This window comes from Melospiza melodia, chromosome 6 (genome assembly GCF_035770615.1).
Source record: "Melospiza melodia melodia isolate bMelMel2 chromosome 6, bMelMel2.pri, whole genome shotgun sequence".
In the NCBI taxonomy this organism is placed as follows: domain Eukaryota; kingdom Metazoa; phylum Chordata; class Aves; order Passeriformes; family Passerellidae; genus Melospiza; species Melospiza melodia.
The window spans coordinates 23,819,763-23,840,163 of NC_086199.1; the positions used below are offsets into that span (position 1 = coordinate 23,819,763).

The 20,401-nt window shown below is 43.5% G+C and overlaps 2 protein-coding genes across 2 annotated transcripts; one reads left to right on the plus strand and one right to left on the minus strand.

Annotated features, from left to right (window-relative positions):
• Positions 1-428: 428 nt before the first annotated feature.
• COQ6 (coenzyme Q6, monooxygenase) lies at positions 429-10,336 on the minus strand. The gene is made up of 12 exons (XM_063160321.1): positions 10,177-10,336; positions 8,294-8,428; positions 7,523-7,581; positions 6,311-6,434; positions 5,759-5,889; positions 5,286-5,393; positions 5,134-5,196; positions 4,714-4,821; positions 4,113-4,315; positions 2,246-2,361; positions 1,714-1,880; positions 429-586 (listed from the first exon to the last, which is right to left on the minus strand). Exons 1-12 carry the CDS (start codon positions 10,334-10,336, stop codon positions 557-559), a joined length of 1,404 nt encoding a protein of 467 aa, XP_063016391.1. The 3' UTR covers positions 429-556.
• Positions 10,337-10,518: 182 nt separating this feature from the next.
• Positions 10,519-19,959, plus strand: FAM161B (FAM161 centrosomal protein B). Its single transcript, XM_063160327.1, has 8 exons — positions 10,519-10,840; positions 12,012-12,574; positions 14,282-14,619; positions 15,012-15,139; positions 15,424-15,591; positions 16,082-16,181; positions 17,576-17,706; positions 17,930-19,959. The coding sequence occupies exons 1-8, from the start codon at positions 10,692-10,694 to the stop codon at positions 18,018-18,020; spliced, it is 1,668 nt and encodes a 555-aa protein (XP_063016397.1). The 5' UTR covers positions 10,519-10,691; the 3' UTR covers positions 18,021-19,959.
• Positions 19,960-20,401: the final 442 nt, after the last annotated feature.

Sequence of the window (20,401 nt, forward strand, 5' to 3'; positions counted from 1 at the left end):
CACCATTATTAAATAAAGCACCAAGAGAAAGGCAGGGAAAAGGGTGAAAGAACAACAGACAGAGTTTTAAAATACATCTGCCACCATGTGTTGTTTCTCTCTGCTGCGAACTACCCCTTCTGTCTGAGCTGAGGTGCCAAGAAGCCAGGAGTGATGTTACAGCTCTAGCAATCATATCAGAAGAAACTGAAAGTAATTAAGCAGCAAAAGCTGTTAAAAATTAGCCAGCAGTTGGCAAAATTCAGCACTGTGTCTGCCAAAAGACAGACAGCTGTTTGCACCTTAATCTTCAATTCAGGAGGCCCAGATTAAAAGCACATACTGTACTTAGTTCTGTGGCTGAAGACCTCATGGTACTATGGAAAGAAACCCTAAATCCTCCTGAGGAGGACAAATGTGACAGCTTTTGCATAAACCAGTGGATGGTGTAATACACAGCTCAATCCCTCAATTTTATTGTAAATTAAAATAAAAATTCAAAGATTCAAGTAAGTCACAGTCCTTTTAAAGGCAATGCATTCATTGGCAAGCTGCTGACAGGCAGACTGACAACAGATCACTTGCTGGCAAAAGCCATTATTTGCTCCTAAAAGAGAAGAAAAAGAGAAGTAATTCATAAGCATGTGTTTTAGAAAGAACCTTTAGGCACATTCCCATTCATATAAATGAACAACAGTTCTTGGCCAGGCTTTCTAGCCACACACAGAGAACCTATCCCTATGTCCTAGAAAATTAACAAAATTGTAGCATTCCTGTCCTTCCCAAGTAGTACAAAACCGGCAATTCCAATGGGTTCTGTGCTCAGAAAGACATCTTCAACTGGTTTTTTTCTTTTAAACAGAGAAAGATAAAAAAAACTTGTGAGCACTGAAGCAGCAGCATAGTCTTCCTTAATGAAGACAGTGTCAGTGGCAGCTGCTCTGCCTTAGGAATGTACTGATTTTTAGTTGAGGAAGTGTCTCAACTGTGACCATGACACAAAGGAAACAGGGCACCTGTGTTTAATATAAAGATGGAGAATAAATGAAGTAAAAATTGAAATCCAAAGATGAGAATCTAATTTGCTGGTGCTTGGGAGCTTTGAGAGCAGAGGGCTTAAGGAACCTCACAAAAATCCAACAACTGGGTCAAGAGGGTGAAAAGTTCAGGCAGATGGGCTGCAAACAGAGGGTCTAAGACAGAAACTCACCACCACCCTCCTCAGGTAATTCCCATTTTAGAGACTTGAACTTCTGCCATGAGGGAACAATTCACAAGGCAAAACAGCACAGAAACAGTTAAGTGTGGGCTGCACACTGCCTCTGGGAAGTCACCCAATATCTTAGTGAAGATGTTTCTTCACAGGCCTGTCTTCTCTGTGCATTGCTAGAATACAATTCAAGGTTTGACACTAATTCCATAGCAAAATAAAGCCAAATATTTCTGATGACCTCTAACTCCTAATTACTGATACAGAATATAAGACACTTAGATCTTTTATATCCCTTGTGCTGTTGGGGGGGGGGGAAAGAAGTCTCTACTGAGTCATCAGTTATTTAGGAACTCCTCAGGCCCATTCAGGACACAAACCCCCCAGTTTAAAATAGTATTTTCCAACCAAAAATGTTTCATTTTAAACAAACAAAAATCTTTACATCTTGTGCATATTTCATGAATAGTAGAATAGTAGAATAGAATGAACTCCTACAGCCCTCACTGAAGTGAGATCCTTACTTTGACAGGAGGCAGGGCATTTGTTGCTTGCAATCCCCATGTCCTCAGCAACACCAGAGGAGCCAGTGTGGTAGAGTACAGCCTTTTTAGCATATCAGTAGCAGCTAACAAGGAGACATTATGCCTCTGACGTTCTGTTTCAAACTTGAGGAGGTGTTTTAAGGAGCCTGGAAGAGATAATTGAATGTTTCTATTACACTTGATGTGCCACAAACAATTGTGCATCTTAACTACAGAGCAGTTTCCTCTGGGAACTGAAAGAGAACAGAGAAATGGTTCATCACAATAAAGACCTCTTTCCACCAGCTAGTGCTCTTCATCCCACCACATCTCTAACTGCCATCCTGCAGAGCTTTATTTTTTTTAAAGCAGCTTTAAGATTCGTGGGATGGAAACTGCATCCAAGAATCAAGAACTGCTTCACTTCACCAAAGCTTTCAAACACAAGACAGCAGCATGCTAACCAGAGGGACTGCAGCAAAGGCCTGGGAGACTAATCCTTTCCTGCCCCAATGCTGGCTTGGAGCCTTACCCAGATCGCTCCCGTTGAAGGCTGCTGCACTGAGGTGATGAGCTAAACATGCAATATCACCAAAGCCCAGGTTCACTCCTTGTCCTGCAAGTGGGTGGACTCTGTGTGCTGCATCCCTGGAGCAAGAGAAGACAGAAATTTATTTCCCTTCTTGAAGAAAGCCACAGTGGCTGACAAACCCCAGCAGGGACAGTGTAGCACTCCTCACCTCTTTGCAATGAACCACCTTAGAGCAGCATATGCACTTTATCCAGTACCTCCTTGCATGCTATGCTGAACTACCTGACTGCCTCTCCAGTTGTAAGAAGCAAGACATAGGGGAGGTAACAAAAAGCAGGTCTGAAAGGAAAAATTATAAAGAGGTGACTAGCCAAAGTCCTCTCAGATACATGTGGAACAGGCCTTTATGTTTTTGTAAGTGACCTCAGCACAAGAGGAGCTCTGTCAATGGCACATTGCACAAACACAAGTGGACAGATAACATGAGTATAAAAGAGAGGTGGGATTATCACTGAATAGAAACAAAATCAGGCTCTTCTATGAACAGACTTATCTGTAAAGCTCAAAGACAAACATTGCTGTGGGAGTCACAAAGTAAAAGAAATTAGATTAAGTTTTGATATGAAATGCAAGATCATGTGCTTTACCAAGCTATAAAGCACAGTGTGCTCCTAAGAGTGGTTCATAGGTTGGTAAGATGAAAAGTGCACCACACAAAAGTGTAGCACAGCATCCAGGAATTACTGAAAGTTACCACCATACTGCAGCTGGGGCAGAGAAGAAAGTACATGCAACCTTAGAATATAAGAAATGAGGTATTTTTCTGTTTGAATAGGCCACCACACAAAAGTCTCTGACATCTCACATGGGAGTAATTTTTGTCATTTGTGTTCAAAAAAGGTGAGTTAAAAACTCAATGTGGTGCTCAGAATGGCTGGTATAATGCAAGAGGAAGTACAGATCCAGCATGAGATACTGGATTGTTTCACTAGACTGTACAAACCACGGAAGGGAAATAATTATCTTTCAATTTACACAAACAGCACAGATAATGGGCAGAAAGCTACTCATAAAAAGGACAGGAGGGCACCCAGAACAAACTGGATCTGGGTAAAGTCAGACTGGAGCAATGAATGTATCATTTCTAACATCTGAGTTGTTGGCGGGGAGTTGCTGTCCTCAGGTCATTCCTAACCACGTGCCACCCGCTCTCCTCGGGTCATTCCTAACCACGTGCCACCCGCTGTCCTCAGGTCATTCCTGACCACATGCCACCCGCTGTCCTCAGGTCATTCCTGACCACGTGCCACCCGCTGTCCTCAGGTCATTCCTAACCACGTGCCACCCACTGTCCTCGGGTCATTCCTGACCACGTGCCACCCGCTGTCCTCAGGTCATTCCTGACCACGTGCCACCCGCTCTCCTCGGGTCATTCCTAACCACGTGCCACCCGCTGTCCTCGGGTCATTCCTAACCACGTGCCACCCGCTGTCCTCGGGTCATTCCTGACCACGTGCCACCCGCTCTCCTCGGGTCATTCCTAACCACGTGCCACCCGCTCTCCTCAGGTCATTCCTAACCACGTGCCACCCGCTCTCCTCGGGTCATTCCTAACCACGTGCCACCCGCTCTCCTCGGGTCATTCCTAACCACGTGCCACCCGCTGTCCTCGGGTCATTCCTGACCACGTGCCACCCGCTCTCCTCGGGTCATTCCTAACCACGTGCCACCCGCTCTCCTCGGGTCATTCCTGACCACGTGCCACCCGCTGTCCTCGGGTCATTTCTGACCACGTGCCACCCGCTGTCCTCGGGTCATTCCTGACCACGTGCCACCCGCCCCCCAAGGGCGGCGCTGAGCACCTTACCCGATGAGAGCCACGCGGGGCCGGACGTACTCTGTGGCGTGGCCCAGCCCCAGGGGGAACGTGGCTCTGCTCTCTGCATCCACGCCAGCAACGCTCGGGGGCAGCTGACGGACTGCAGTCCCCGAGGGCTTCAGCAGCGAAATGGCAGAACGAAACATGGCCCCGGCAGTGTCAATGAAGTCAGAGTGGTTTATGTTGCTCCACTGAAACAGACAAACAAATCTTTGGAAGCTGACCCAAATTAGACCCATAAAAGAACCCAGTTGAAGAAAAAAAATCTGAGTTCCAATACTGAATTTTAACCACTTGGACAAAACTATACAGTAGAAAAAACCATCTTCACCATTTTAGGACATTCAAATTTCCAACTAGGATGAGCCTACTCTTCCTACCTTTTGGAAATTTAAGTTAACTTCTGTGACTTTCAGAACTAACCTAATTCAGTCCCAAGGGGTCATCTTTTCTTTGCTAAGTGCCTCTTTAATATCATTCTCATCAGAGGAAGGAACTTCAGAATGCACCTCTCCCATTACTGTTGTTCAGCTACAGAATTCGGTTCTATTTCTTAAAGCCTGTTCCCTGCCATGAGGCTGATACTCACAAAGGCAGAGTTGATGCTATCCACAAAGCTTTCCTCATCCATGGCAAGAAGTTCCGATGCATGGTCATGAGATGTAGACCAGACCAGAGAGCTGGCAGTGTCAGACAGCTTGTTTAAGAGAATTTCAAGGGTAAATATCAGGAGAAAAATAAACAAAAATAAACATTCAGTGCAAAGACTTCTCCACTCTCCTGCCTCACACTGTCAGTCCCTCTGAAAATTACAGTTCCTGCCCAACTTGTTACAAGTGAGAAATGCCAAGGATGGAATGAGATGGCAGGAGGGGAAAACGCAATAAATGACAAGTGAAGGGCAGATGTGCAAATTCTTAAGAGACAGAACCAACACAGAAAGGCATGAAATAAAGTTACTAGACTACAAAAGTTTTCAAAAACATTTTAAAAAATACTAACACCTTACCGGAAGAAGCGCAATTGGCCCGGTGGGAAGGAACCGCTGCCATGCTACATTGTTGTCTGTGGCCTACAGTGGAAAGAAGCAAGTGGGCAGCAAGCCAGATCACCCTCTTAGGTTCTACTGCTTATGGAAGAGTCAGTTTAGCAGAATTTTACCTCAGATAAATGGAGAGTTGCCACCACAGCTGACTGGTCATACTGATGTTCAATGTTCTTAATTTCAGCTTCTTTCCGGACCATAGAGTTATGACCATCTGCACCAATCTGTAAAGCAAAGAGATACACAGCAACTTCTTCAGCAGCTCCCAGAAACATTAGGAGCTAATATTTCACTCTAAAAACCTCAGACTGCACCTGCATATTGTCTGCTCATTCAGAAAAAAAAAAATCCCCCCAAAACTAGAAGAGGTGGCGCCTTCTGCTCTTCTCATATTCAGCAGCATCTCCTTGCAGCAGGCAGAGAGAAGGCCATGCCCAGTGTCCCACACCCTCACAGACAGGGCTAGCCACTCACCTCACTCTAGTGCTCCACATGGGTGGAGTGGCACACATGGAATTGGAACCAAACCAGTGGAAAGGACTTGGGTTAGAGATGATGCCTTATGAACAGAAATAAAGAGCTTAGTTACCAGCAGCTTGGTCTGAAGTCTGCGTCCATCAGCTAACTCAACTTGGACCCAAGGGCTTGTGTCACAGCCATGGGAAGGAAGGGGCCAGGTGTACCCAACTGCTTTGCTCCTGTAGAAGACCTCCACGCGGTCTGATGGGAACACAGAGCGCCATGGTCACAGCACAACACGGACAGGGAGAAGGAAACATCGCTACAACCGCCAAGGCCATGCAGGTGTCTTAACGGCACCCTAGGAGCTCACCCTACAATTCTCAAGGCATCCCAAAAAACCAGACATGGACAGCCCCTTGTCACTGTAAGGCCTGCTCTGGACAAGGAGGTACAGATTTTTTAATTAAGTCCAATTTTGAAGTATTTTGGAGAACTACATATTCTGCTCTGTAGCCTTTGGAAGTCAGATTTCTCCCTCCTTCCCAATTCCAGAAGGTGCCCATTTCTCAAGAATTACTTGTTAGACAAATTTCTCCCTCTCAAGACTTAGCACACAATAGAAGGCAAGTAACTGAAAGCTATCTGCAGGAAATAAAACATTGAAGAAGTTGTCCTCTACCTGCTACTGCATCTAACTGTTTTGTGAGAGCAGACATAATGACATCATTCTCCACTATGTAACCCATGTCATCTAAGTCATCTTTCTCAAAAACGATCATGGCTTCTGAACAAGCATCCCACACCTACGAAGAAAAAATACATTACATGAAGCTATGTGACAAAGAAGTCCATTTCAGGGACTTAACAGCAAAAAGACACGGTAATCTAGAAATATAGAACTAGATGAAACATCCTGGATTACTGTTCATTCCCAGCTACTAAAGTGCACCACATAACTAATTTCATTAAATGATTTAGCTTAAGCTCAAAAAGTAATTCCAAGTCAAGTTTTTCATCCCTACTTTTCTGTTACATAACTGACATAGGAAGCTGTGCTACAGCCTTGCTGTAGGTTAACCCCAGCAGGCAGCTCAGCCCCACACAGCTGCTTCCTTTCTCCCCTGCACTGAGATGGGGAAGAAAACTGAAAGGATGAAAGTAGAAAACTCATTGCTTGAGGTAAATGCAGTTCAATATGAAAAGCAAAAGCCACATGTTCAAGCAAAGCAATCCAATGAATTAATTCACTGCTTCCCAAGGGCAAGCAAGAGTTTAGCCATCTCCAAGAGAGCAGGGCCCCATCAAGCATAATGGTTACTTGGGAAGACAAACACCATCCCTCCAAACTTCCCATGTTTCCTTCTTCTTTTCCTCAGCTTTTATTGCTGAGCATGACACCATATGGTATGGCTTATCAGCCAGGGTCAGTTGTCCAGCCTGTATACCCTCCCAGTTTCTTGTGCACTCCCAGCCTGCTCACTGGCAGAACAGTGTGAGAAAGCCCTGGCACTGTGTAAGTGCTGCCCAGCAATAACTAAAACATCCCTGTGCTATCAACAGTTTTCAACACAAATCTGAATCACTGTCCAATACAGGCCACCTTTAAGAGAAGAAACTCTATCCCAGCCAAACCAACACACCCTTTATCTCCTGGCTAATACTCAAGCCTCAATATCTACAGCTGCCACTAGGAATGCACCTTTCAGCCTGTAACAACAAGGCCCTGGGCACAGGTATTTCTGAGCAGACTGCTACCCACAAAAAAGAGACAGAAATGAACATAAGTATGACCTGCCCTTTACCATAGGAATAAAAACCTGTGTCATTGATGCAAGTACTTTTGAGCATTCAGAGTAGACAGACACAAGGTGTATCTGCAGCCCTAAGGCACCTGCATTCGCCGGAAGGGTTTGAGTCTCAGGCTGCAGACGTGATCCCAGGCACCACAACCTGAAACAGAACAAGGACAGAAATGCACAGACATACAGGTTCACATGGGACACTGAGACCAAAACTAAACTGAAGCTCACTCCACACTCTCCTCCACTCTTCCCTGACTACGCTCAGGCTTGGCTCGCACCTTCCCTAGACAGTGCCAGGTCTGCCTCGGTGCTATCACAGCTCCAGAATCACATTGTTTTACTGTTAACATAAGCCAGCAGGAAAGAAACAAGAGCTCTCCATGAGCCTCTGACCTAACAGACAGCTCTCGCTGTTCCATCACTGGGTAATAAAACAGACATAGAAAAGCACAGCCATTATTGTAAATAACATTTCTTTCTCCAAAAGGATTCAAGGCTCACATATCTCTTTAAAATGACAATTAATCCTCATTAATTGAGGACTGAGTTACCAGACTACAAAGCATTAAGCTTCTTTTGTGAATAGAACATTCCAGGTGCTGTAGAGAGCACTTTACAACCTTTCACTGCCTAAAGTCACAAATATTTATTTGATAACAAATCAGACCAAGATACCAGAACATAGATCCTTGTTATCAAGAGAATTTGGATTTAATAACCACAACTCAGCGTGTAGAGACAAAGGCAAATAATCCTAATGATGTTAGGATGAAGGCAACACATGGTCAAAAGGGTTTTTGTTTCAACAAAACCAGCTCAAATATAAATGTTAAAAATGCAAACAATAAAATCATACTTACTGCTTAGGAGGGTTGCTGATCCTGGGGAGATGGAACTGACCCTGTTGCTGTAACTGTCTGGCATGTGATCATATTCTTTCCTAGGACCAGCCTCCAGCAAAGCAATCTTTTTATCATGGAAGTGGATGTCATGCCCTAAAATAAGCAAATACATGCTTTGTTACAATGCTCCTGCCAAAAATATCAAAAGCAAAACACTTGAGTTCTTGTAATAAGACACAGTAGATGCAACACTTAATAAAGAACTACATATACAGTACAGGTGTTGACCAGGCAGGTAAACTTTTGTATGTTGAAGCTTTATGACTACAGTCCTGTTACTGAGATGGACAACTCTTTTGCAGGTAAAGCAAGGATTACATATTTCCCTTTTGCATAAAGCTTACATTTTTGTACAAACTTGTGTAATTTTTAAATGAAAATTTATTACTGGAGTATTATCAAGTGAAATCTTCAATATTTATTCCATGTTTACTCCAGAACACATTTTCCAGAGCTTAAACATAAATTCTGCTTAGAGAGGAGGAGATCAAAATAAAACTGCTGTGATATGTAGCAATTATATTAATATTTTCCCTGTCCTCTCATTCTGACAATGGAATAGCACAGGCAGTTTAGACTTTAAACTTCCACATAAAGAGAACTGAAAAGAAAAAGAAGACTCAAGTAAAGTGTAAAAAACACTGCAGCTGAGCTGGCCACGCCTGCAGCATCCCAACCACCACAGATGCAGAAGGCACTGAGGACAGAAGTGGTGTCCTTCATCATCTAGAGTTTACTACTACAGCAGCCCTAGAGACAGCAGTGTCCTGGGCACAATCTCCAGATTGTGCACAGTAATAATCTCATCTCCTGAGACGTCCCAAACCTGCTTGTCAGCCTTAGGTACCACTGCTGGAGGGGATCCTTCTCAAATCCACTGGGCTCTTGTTTAACAATACAAGCAGAACTTAAGCTTGCCAGGTAAGCCCTTATACTTGCAAAGCACTCATCGCTCAGCATCTTTGATCTTCTGGGCACTATATTTTTAGGTTTCTGTCACTACTGCAACCTTCTGAATCCACGTTGCAAATAAAGGAGCAGCCAGTACTCTCAGGATCTCTAAGGATACAAAGCAATGGATCTCAAAGGATCCATTTTAACTTGGTATTAGTGTTTAAAATACTGGGTTAGAGAATGAAACTTGGGATCAGATAATAATGATTAGATGGATGGAGCACCTCTCCCACAAGGAGACTGAGCAAATTTGTTTTGTTCACCTGGAAAAGAGAGAGCTTAGGGGTGACTGGATTGTGGCCTCACAGTACCTGAAGGGAGCCCACAAGAAAGACAAAAATGGACTTTTTACAAGATCATGTAGTGACAGGACAAGGAGAAATGGATTCAAAGTGAAAGAGATTAGATTGGATAGGAGGAAGTTCTTTGCTGTGAGGATGGTGAGGCACTGGAACAGGTGTAAATGAAGAGAAGCTGTAAATGTCCCAACCCTGCAGGTGTTTGAGGCCAGGCTGGATGTGGCTCGGAGCAACCTGGTCTATGCAAAGTGTCCCTGCACACAGCATGGGGTTGGAACTACGTGATATTTAAGGTCCCTTTCAACCCATTCCGTGATTCTACAATCAGAAATGCATTTTAGCTAAGGGTGACATTATCCATCAGCTATTTAAGGATGAGCATGTTTGACAGAAACACTACAGTCTGTAAAACTCCAGTTAACCGCCCCATTAACGCTGCGCAGACACAGAGATATGGCCTGGCTCATCACTGACCGGCTCACCAAACACCCTCCGGTGAACTTTAGAGCAGGATCCCTCAGCAGACCCCGGACACTGAGATCCTATACACGGTTACCTCACACTGCGGGGAGTGGGTCACAGCCTTACCCAGCACGGCGGCCATGGCGCTCCCGACCATGCCCCCGCCCGACACCACCACATCGTAGAGCGGCGGGCTGGAGGCGGCGGAGCGGAGCGGGGCGCGGGGCCCGGCCCTGAGCCGCGCTCCGAGCGGGGCCAGCAGCGCCCGCCCGCGCAGCGCCGCCATCGCCGCGGAACTGACGGCGGCGGAAGTGGCGAGCGGAGCCATGACAACGGCTGGGCGCGCCGCCGGCCTCGCGTCTGATTGGCTGCGTGCGGCCGAGTGGGCGGGCCCGAGCGCCGCCGGCCGCGCTGATTGGTGCAGACCGGGGGCGGGGCGGGGCGCGCTGAGGCGGCGGCCCGCGGACAGGAGGGGGCCCGGCCGCGGCGCTCCCGGGCGGGGAGGCGGGGTCGCAACCCCAGAACCCGCTCTGCCCGGTTCCTCTCGTTTTTTCCAGGTTACGCGACGTCCCCGCAGGCTGTAACGCACCGACTCCTGCGTTTCCCGCCGCCGGGCAAGGAGCTGGGAGCATCCTATCGGGATGGGGGGCCGGCGGTCTCCGTTAGAACCGGGCGTACCGTGCCAGGCAGAGTTATGGGGTGACCTCGGGGTGTTCGAAGAAGATGAGGAGCTGGAGGGTTTCAGGAGGGAGGCGGAAGTTCTGCGTGAGAAGCTGAGGGAGGCTCTCAGGTAGGACGATACCTGGTACGGCTGGCAGGATGGGGTGCAGGATTCCTTCTCCCTCTGGCCAGGGAGGAGGCGGAGCATGATGTCCCAAAATGCGGGTGTACAGTGCCAGAACACAGGCCACAGGTGGAGTCACAGCAGGGAGGATGGGTCAGGTCAGTAGGTGCCCACTAAGCAGCTTTCACCTAAAACACGAACAGCACAAATCCCCGCCTCATTCATCAGCTAATCATGCTTGCAATGTGCCAGCCGATGACACACATTCTTATCCAGTATCCAGTCTTCAGAGCTGTGGGCTTTCCAAGGTCGAGCTCTCAGATGACTTTCCTTGTGATTAATCTGGCTTTGCATTCACTAGCAGGTCACACGTGCACTCTTATAAAGGAAATAGTTTATGAAGAAGAAGAGACTGCAGCAATTACCAGCAAGTGTATTGACCAGGAGTCTGTTCACACATGATCTGCACCTTCTGTCTCCCCCCCTCACTTTTTTCCCCTTTGCTGTTCTTGATCCACTCTGATTCACCTTGATCCTTCCGTTTGCCTGCATTTATTCCATCCCTAAAATCTGTTTCACTCACTTTCACAATCACCCTCAGACATCCTATGAGAAGTTTGCCATTTTAATGAGACCCAGGATAGTCTCAGGTGGGTTTTCTTATTATCAATAATATGGTCATCTTCTCAGGTACAAAGTTTCTAGCTGAATCTCTCAAACATCACACTAAAGCAGTTTCTTGTAATGACATTCCCATCAGCATCCCAGGAATGCTAGTGTTTGGTACTGTTTGTTGGGATTTGTGCATATCTGTGCCTGATTGCCTCTCCTGCATTTGACTGTTATGTTGAGTAGCTATTAGTAAGATAACCCAAAGCTGGAGCTTTATGGTTTGCTTGTGGCCTTTCTGGCAATAGAGTGCTCTCAGCATAATAAATTGCATGACAAAGCTAAGTAGGCCTAACTTCCATTTTATACATGGAAAACAAGCAAAGCTCTGCTCACAAACTTTGGTAGCAAAGCAAAATATGGAGCTTAAGAATGACAAACCCTAGGCCTGTCCTTTACAATCAGCTCAGCCTGTGGTGTCTTTCTCTTAATCAGTAGTGTCTCCCTTCTTTTAACTCTGTTTTTTAATAATGTCACTAATCTCCCCTTCATAATGTGTTTGTCTTAGTCACACATCTGGTAACATAAGGCAGTCCAGTTCTTTGACCGACCTCACCTCAGACAGTTCCTGGGATCAGCAAAAGCCTCACTTGTTTCCTAAGTCCCGCTTGAGGCCAAAAAGCGCTTCATCTCCCTGGATTCCTTCCATCACCATCCCTCAGCCTTTCAAAATGACCCTGCGGGAAGCTCGCAAAAAGTCCGAGTTGCTGAAGTCATACATGTTCCTTGAACTAGACACACACAGAGACAAAAGGCAAAGCCAGGATGAAGCTGAATGTCAGAAACAATTCCGGGCACAGCCTGTACCTGCCCATGTGTTTCTGCCCCTTTATCAGGAAATAATGGAGCAGAATGAGATTCGCAGGCAAGCAGCAACACAGAAAAGAAAGGAGCTGCTACTTTCAACGCAGCGGCCCTTCAGTTTTGTGGAGAAGGAAGAGAAAAAGAAAGAAGCTATCAGACAAAAATTCCTGGCAGCAGCAACCCCAAATGAGAGCTCCAAACAGAAGCAAGCCAGTAAAAAAGTTCCTAAATCTACTTATGACTCACTTCTTGGAGATAAACTGAAAGGTAACATGCCAGGGCTCTTTCTGTAAAAGCACCTCCCTGCCTGTCCCTTGCTGTCTCCATCCTGGGAGGTAAGATCATGGCTCGTAGGGCACCACTTGGAGCCTAAGGCCAGTGTCTCCTGGTGATGATGAGTCTCCTGTGTGTCTCACTGGTCATTGCATTTTGTTTAGATACCCTTGCAGTAGAGTGCCTTAAGTTCAGTAGTGTATGAGTGTCAGCAACAGCAGTTCTGTTCCACTCCCCAGAAAACATGGGCACATTGAGCTCTACAGACAGATTTCCATATCCACTTTGCTGCCGATTGTGACAGTCTGGGAATCTTTGCCTGCACTGGATTTCATACCTTTGGTTACACTAAAGGGTCTGAGATGATTTGTGGCACAAACATGAAGACAGATGTAGTGCCATAGGTCTCCAAGGTCCATGCAGTATCTTAGATCTGACAATTTTACTCCTACCCAAGTGATCTATTCTGCACAGAACCCCTAGGAGAGGAGACAAGTATTTCCTGAGCCCAAAACAGGCAATTAGTTTGGTTCTAAGTGATGGTGTAGTAGTCCAGTCTCTCCTGCCATTCTCTGATGTTTCCAGTGGCCTTCCCACTTGCACTTAGCTGGCTCAGTTGCTAAAACAGGGAAAGCAGGTGCCAGGACCATTCTAGTCAGGGCAGCCAAGGAAATGCTACTGATGCTTGCCTGCTTTCAGATGGCTTAAGCCGCTGCAGTTGAAAGTTTGAAGTAAACAATTCAGACTTCATGCTTGAATGTGGGAACTAAGCCAGTCCTTAATAATTCTCATGGCTTTTCTCATTCTTTTCTCCTTTTTTACTGTTTCTGTGATTTCTTCTTGAGGATACACCAGTTTAGTTTTCATCAAAAAACATTCTGTTTTAACCTAAATAGATTAGAAAGGTAAAAAGCAGCAAAGGACAAACCATTGTTCTATTTCTATCTGGCACATGAGAAGGGAGGAGAAATTAACATTTCATACTTCAGGCAATGAATACCTATAAATTAACTCAAAACCATCTTATTTTGCAAACAGCAGTATTGATTTTTTTCCCTAAAAGCAAAAAAAAAACAACCCTCAGCCAACTGTCTGCGTTTTCATAAATATTTAGTGCTGCACAGGGAAGGACTTCAGTTTGATGCTATAATCTAAAACATATTCTATGAAAGTTTATCACAAAAGTCACAAAGTGATCTATCCATCAAATGTTCCTTACTTAAAAACTTTTCCAATGTAGACAGTTACTGCTGGAGATTATATAGAAAAGCCATCATCTGTTACAACTCATTTGTACCACACAGTCAACATGGCTGTAAATCCCATATAAAAAGTATGGGACTAGTATGGAAGATTAGCATTTCTGCAAGACAAAGGAAACAAAGGGCACAAGTTACCTGGTACCTTTAAGAATAGGAGAAGTCCTGCTCAGTTATTGCTCCAATAAGTAAAAGAGATATCTAGAAATGAATGCCTAAGAAAGAGACCCTACCATCATTTTACTGGCATCTTCGAATTATTTTTCCCTGGGAGGCAGAGAAGAGAGGGGCTGAAAAAGGGGGAAAGGAGAGCACAGGGTGTTTGGTCTCTCCTATATCTGTAGCTGTCATCGTAATGGAAAGTTTAGACTTGGGCACTGGCAGTTTCACAGCCTTTTATGTCACTCACACTGTTCTCATTGCTTTCCTTTTGATCCTTTAGAAGCTGAACTCTGCAGGGAAATCCGCATTCAAATGAGAGCAAAGGATTTGCTGGAGAGCTCTGTAGCTCCTATAGACACCAGCAACTGTCGGAGGGAGCCTCAGTCCCGAACTGCCACCAGAACTAAGCAGGAAAAACTTGGCTTCTTACAGGACACAAGTTTCAGCTTCAAACCACAGATTAATCCAGCAATACCAGACTTTGAAGAACTTTACTGGGCGTTTCAGAGGAAAACAGTGAGGAGACAAGAAATCAAAGAGCCAACTCGTAATAAGCCATTCAAGCTGAGAACCTCCAATCTCCATGCCAGGCAGAGGCAGACTAATGAAAAGATAAAGGTGAGATAGCTGGATATTTCTGTGGTACTGCTTTCTCCTATCAAGATACCAACTTCTCAAGTTTATAGCATTTAATTATTAATGGTTAACATCCTGTGACATCTGCCCTCGTATTAAGAGTACTGCAGAATTCTAGGCCAAACAAGAGAACAAAATTCTACACAAAATGAGCTATGACAGCTAAGGCTCAGTCACCCTTTCATAGCTCTAATCATGTCTCCTTCCCCTTGTCCCTCAGCCCATCCACATGTAAATCTCTGCTGATGGAAGAGAGAAGAGTGAGTGCATTCTCATAGCCCAGCTGTTCTCTTTGGTAGGCAAATAACAGAGGAGATTCTGTACTAGCAACTGTCTCTGAACAAATACACTCAATAAAGTTTCATTTCTTTCAGGATTCTCAGAAGCTTTCCAAGGTTTCAGTGCAAAAAAGTCACTCTCTGCCTGGACTTTCCTCTCTCTCTTCCAACACCCTTCCTGTGCATATTACAGATGCAACTAGAAAGAGGGAATCAGCTATTAGGTAGGTAGAAAGTTTGTCTACAAGACTGTACAACTACTGACCAACATGGAGGAAAAAACACCAGTGTTTTCCCTCATCACATCAACTACATCAACAATACATTTCCTAAATGTTTCTCTGTCTTCTTTCTTTGTTAAGTCTTGCTCTGTCTTCCATTGTATTGGAAACTGCACACTTGTACAGCTGAAATTTTACTTTTTCTCCTTGGAGGACTACAAAACTGAAATTCCCACCTAGCATCTGGCAGTCCACATGGGCTCATCAGTAACTTTTTTTCCATACAGATATGCCCAAGATAACAAAAAGGAAGGGGACAAAGAAGGAATTTATTGGCTGGAGAAACAGAAAATGAAATGTCAAGCTATGCAAAAGTCTGTGAACAGCCGAGCAAAAGCACTGGATCCTCATAAAAGTCTGGAGGAAACACAAAAGGAGAAGTTAAAACAGAACAGGTCAGTATCCTACTCTGCACAAAAATAACCTTTTACTCTAGTAACTGAAGATGATCAGATAATTCTTTAGGACAGATTGGGTATAAAAACATTCCTAGCCTAACCTTTTTTGGTTACTGTATCCATTCTACATTCATTTGGATATCTTGACAATTCCACGCTTCTCCTTCCATAAAGAACGGTTTCCTTTAGATTAATGTTTGTAGAAACTAAGTTGTACAAGCCAGTCAACTGTAATGTGTAGCTTGGTAAAGAACACATAAGGGACAAGTTTTTCTTAAAATGTGAACACTGTTTCTTGCTTGCAGTCTAGAAGAGCTTTGCTAATAGATCCATAACTTGTCAGCAATAGGGGTTTTTTTCCCAGCATTCAGAATCAAGAGAATTACCAAAGTGATTTAAAGAATGGAACACTCACTGAGAATTCATCATTCCTGATCAGCTACAGTCAGAGGTAACCTATAGTAGACAGGCAATTTTTCCATTTCAGGCAAAATATGCGAGACAGAACAAAAGAATACAGAAAGGAGCTGGAAGAAATGAAGCTGCGAGTCAAGAACAGACCATTCCTTTTTGAACAGGTCACCAAGGTAAGTGGTCAAAGTCTCAGAGTGTTTCTGGGCAATAGGATAAATTGTCTTTCATTTAAGACAGGCATTAAGAAATCTAGTCTCAAATTAATTCATGGATGAGAAGGTACAAACAGTCTCTTAAGTCTCTGGGGTGCACTCAAAATAACACATGGAAAAGCCACCAAAGTATACTTTAAATTCCTTCCTATTTTTGCATTGAAAAAAACATTCAGGCTTATTTCTAGGAGCTTGCCAGTTCTTAGTATATATTGCAATCACAATATATGGTCTGATGAAAATCAAGGCCTTATAACACCAGAAATTAAATAAATACCTATTCTGCACCTGAATACTATAGACTACATTTAGGAGATGCAAAATTTTTTCTTAACACCCTCTCCAGTTAAGCACTTTTTCTTTGTACCTCTGCTGCTACAAAAGAACATTAATGATGGTCATGTTGCTTTTATCACCTGTAGGCTTTGTAGTCTGGGGCTGCATTTAACACATCTCAACCATCACACAGTACCAGCTGCAAATCCCTATTGCACCTGAGGTGTAGATACAATCTGTACTGTATCTTTTTCCCTGGGTTTTCTTGCACTTTCATTTCCTTGCAGGAACTGCAGCTGGTCAGAGACAGTGACAATACATTGACAATATGCCGATTTAAAATTTCTCAACAGAAAGTACCCTCCTGCATCAGGCTTTGTGTTCTGATAATGGAGGCAGAGAACACACATGTGTGATAAATACTGGTAATATTGCCATGTACCAGATTGGTAAGAATTCACCATTATCAATAGTGTTCACTGATGTCCATACTAGGTTTCTATCCTTCCATATAGAACACCTTAATCTTTAGGGCCTGTCCCTCTGGAAAACCCTAATCTCAGACTACATTGATTTGCGAGGTTCATTTGCAAATAGTGAGGATATAGGACTCAAGATGCTTGTTTTTCAATTGAGCTGATATGAAGCTATTTCACAGGCACTCTCCATTTATTAACTTTTTTTCACTGTTGTTAGTTCTTACCACTTACAAGCAAATGTGCTTACAGAATTTCACATAACTTGGGTTTTGCAGATGTTTTTGATTTGAGTGTCAGAGTTAGGACTCAGACACAAGTATACCAGTCTGGTAAGACTGGAATGTGGTAGAAGGAGGAAAACAGAAGAAGAACTAAAAGAACTGAAGCAGGAAAACATGAGCTCTGGCTTTGGGAGATATAAGACATTGTCCTAGTGTTCAGTTTTGGTACTGTACTGTATGGATTACAAAAATTTTGGACAGGAGGTTGTGATGTCCTCTTGTCCCCATCAGGAGCATCAGATGTACACTTCAAAACCAGTTGACTGTTATGGGGAATCCCCAGATCTCTGCATTTACTGTTTAAGTTTCGATTTCACAGCATGATGCTCGTCAAGGAGCAGAGCGTCGCTATAGACGCACCCTGCAGCAGGTCGGCCTAAGCGAAGAATTTGTAAAGAAAAAAGGGAAAGATGCCACTGACTTGCTGGAAGAAGAATCTGATGTTCAAAGGTAATAAAAACAATGCAGCATTGCTCTTTTGAAGGTGACTAAAAATATTTTCCTTGTTCATGAATGCATTCCAGTTTCTATAATCTAGTGTAGGAAAAACTAAATTAACTTCACTGCTCTTATTAAGCATTGTGGCTTCTCTCTCTGAATTCCTATAACTGCACCCTATTTCATATGCATGGGGCCAACCATTTCTGGTATTAGCCCATCACTGTTTCTGCAGGCTGCCCGAGCCTCGGGGTGAAAAGGATGCCTGTACCAAACAGGAAGGAGTACCTCAGGAGGAACTGAGCACAAAGGAAGTGGCAGCATAAAAGCTTGCAGAAGAATCCATCAATCAGTTCTTGACTTCTTTCGCTCAAGATTCTCCAGGTTAATCCTCAGGAACTTAATAGTTTAAGCTGACACCTAAGAGTTACTGTGGGGTGAGATGGGAGAATTTAGTAAAGGGAAAAAAGCAACTGTTGTTTAGAGCATGTCTTGTTCAGCCCAGCAAACCCTGCAGCCTCCCTTAGTCTTCAAAAGTGTCCCTTGTGTGAGCTCTTTCCTTTAATGGGCAACAAAACAAGTTAGAGAGGTTGAAGCACTATCTTTGGATAAAAGTAGATATGAAAAATTGAAGAGGTGCATCCTCTACTGTCAGCTCACTGCATTCATGCCACAGAAGCACACAGGAAAGGGAGAATGCCTTCTACTGTGCAGAGCTTTATTTAGACACGTGTGGTAGAATGCTTTCAAACAAGGTACTTCTACAAAAACAAATATCAGGATTTGACCCATCTTGGGAGAAGACTCAAAGGGAAGTCTTTCTCTGGTGTTAATTCTCCATTCACCCACTACCAGCTCAGCTTCTTCCCCCTATTAGTAAGAAGCAATAGTCTTCCTATATTAAAACATGTCCCATGTTTCATGATTTGAAAGTGTTTCAACACCTTACCAATTTAGGTCATTAATTTGGCCCAAAAAAACAACCAAAGTTATGAAGAAGGTTGTAATTAAACACTTTGAATGCATCACTTTGAATTATTGCTGTCCTAATTGTATGATTACTGTGATATCAAAGATAGATTTTGGAGGAAAAAAGGTTAGGTGTTGCCTGCCAGGACTTTGCACTCAGATGCCTAGTGCACCTTGAAAGGGGTATTTCGCACTTTAGTGATCTCCCTTTGCCTGACACTAATAATCATTTCAAAAATAACAATCCTTACCACCTGGAATGTTTTCTGAGAAATTTGCACTTTGACATTAAAGTATTTTCAAATAGATATAATGTTTCGGTATTGCTCAATTTTCCTCATCAGTCATCTTTTCCTCACTTACTTAAATACAAGATGTGTCTCTTTTTGTCACCTTAATCCTTTTTTCCTTACACTGTAACAACATAGCCTTATCATCAAGTCAGAAATACAGTACCTGTCAGAGCTACCACATTAGACAAAGATATAAAACTGAAATAATGACATTTTTAATCATAACAAAGTAGTAAATCCAAGGATTTGTGGCCCAGGGGTTTCACACTGCTACATTACGGACTGAATGCACCAAACGGCAACATCCTCTTTAAGTGACTCAGTCCTCACACTGAGCACAGGCTTCAGCTCCTCGGAGGGTTCCAGAAAGGCTGTTACCAGTGTACCAGTTCCTACACAGGTGTAATTGTGTAGGGCAGCCAGAGGTTGCTCTTTCTCTGGGTACCCCCTGGAAAAGAGCAGTGATGTAACCACATTGTCACCGTGCCTCACTACATTGAAGGAGGAAGGAAAGAAGATTACTTCCATGCTCTAAGTCTGCGATTTAAAGCCTCTTTGTATGGATATATTTGGAGCAGTGGGACTGAAATTTTAATGCATACATTTTAAAGGGTATTTACTAAAATTCATTGCTGATTTCCATAATAATAGTTAATGGTGCTGAAAAAAGAAATTTCCAAGTATGTGAAGTGAAAAGGGAAACCCTAAGAAAGGAGGAACAAAAGTTTAAATTATTATGCCATATCCTTTTAACAAATAGTAAGGTGACATGCATGAATATAATAACAAATAAATTAAAGCCTTCATATTGGTCCCTAAACTGAAATTGCAGAAATGTGAGAAAAGTAAATGCATCAAACTAAGTAACTGAAACTCACATCTCTCTTGCTAAACAAAGTTGTGTTCTGAAAGGAGGATTATGTTTCTGTAATCCTAAAAGAGAGCTGTGGTCTCTTAATATGTCTCAAAAATTGTATGAAAATAAAGAGTTTCAACTATGGTTCTGGATTTTTACATTTTATGAAAGTATTTGGTTATTTTCAGTTACAAGATTTACAGCCTGTTCAGCTAACCTACAAAAATACTGTAGAAAAGAAGACATCTCACTGGAGTATCTCCCATCAATTGCTGAGATGGCAGCCAAACTGCATCACTTTGATTCCCAGGTACCTGGTGGAGCTTCTGCAGGAACCTCCAGGTTACAATACCTGCACCAGCAGCAGCACTACCTTTCCATTCAGCTAGGGAGCAATATAAACTCTAGGCATTCCCTTTGCATAGAAGCTATTACAGATACACAGTACCTTACCAAAATCGGCATTCTCAGTAACACCAGTTGTGAAGGCTCTTTAAGTTAACAAAGTATTCAGAACACCATGTGGAAGTCTCATTTAAAGAGCTTGATATACCAAAAACATTTTGGAGAAAAATGACTGGGAAAAGCA

Coding starts and splice junctions, on each gene's coding strand:
- FAM161B (XM_063160327.1), top strand. CDS start 10,692: ATGGGGGGCCGGCGGTCTCCGTTAGAACCGGGCGTACCGTGCCAGGCA. Junction 14,620..15,011: donor AGACTAATGAAAAGATAAAG/GTGAGATAGCTG, acceptor CATTTCTTTCAG/GATTCTCAGAAGCTTTCCAA. Junction 15,140..15,423: donor AAGAGGGAATCAGCTATTAG/GTAGGTAGAAAG, acceptor TTTTCCATACAG/ATATGCCCAAGATAACAAAA.
- COQ6 (XM_063160321.1), bottom strand. CDS start 10,336: ATGGCGGCGCTGCGCGGGCGGGCGCTGCTGGCCCCGCTCGGAGCGCGG. Junction 7,582..8,293: donor ATCAGCAACCCTCCTAAGCA/GTAAGTATGATT, acceptor GTTCTGTTTCAG/GTTGTGGTGCCTGGGATCAC. Junction 5,890..6,310: donor ACAGTTAGATGCAGTAGCAG/GTAGAGGACAAC, acceptor TGTTCCCATCAG/ACCGCGTGGAGGTCTTCTAC.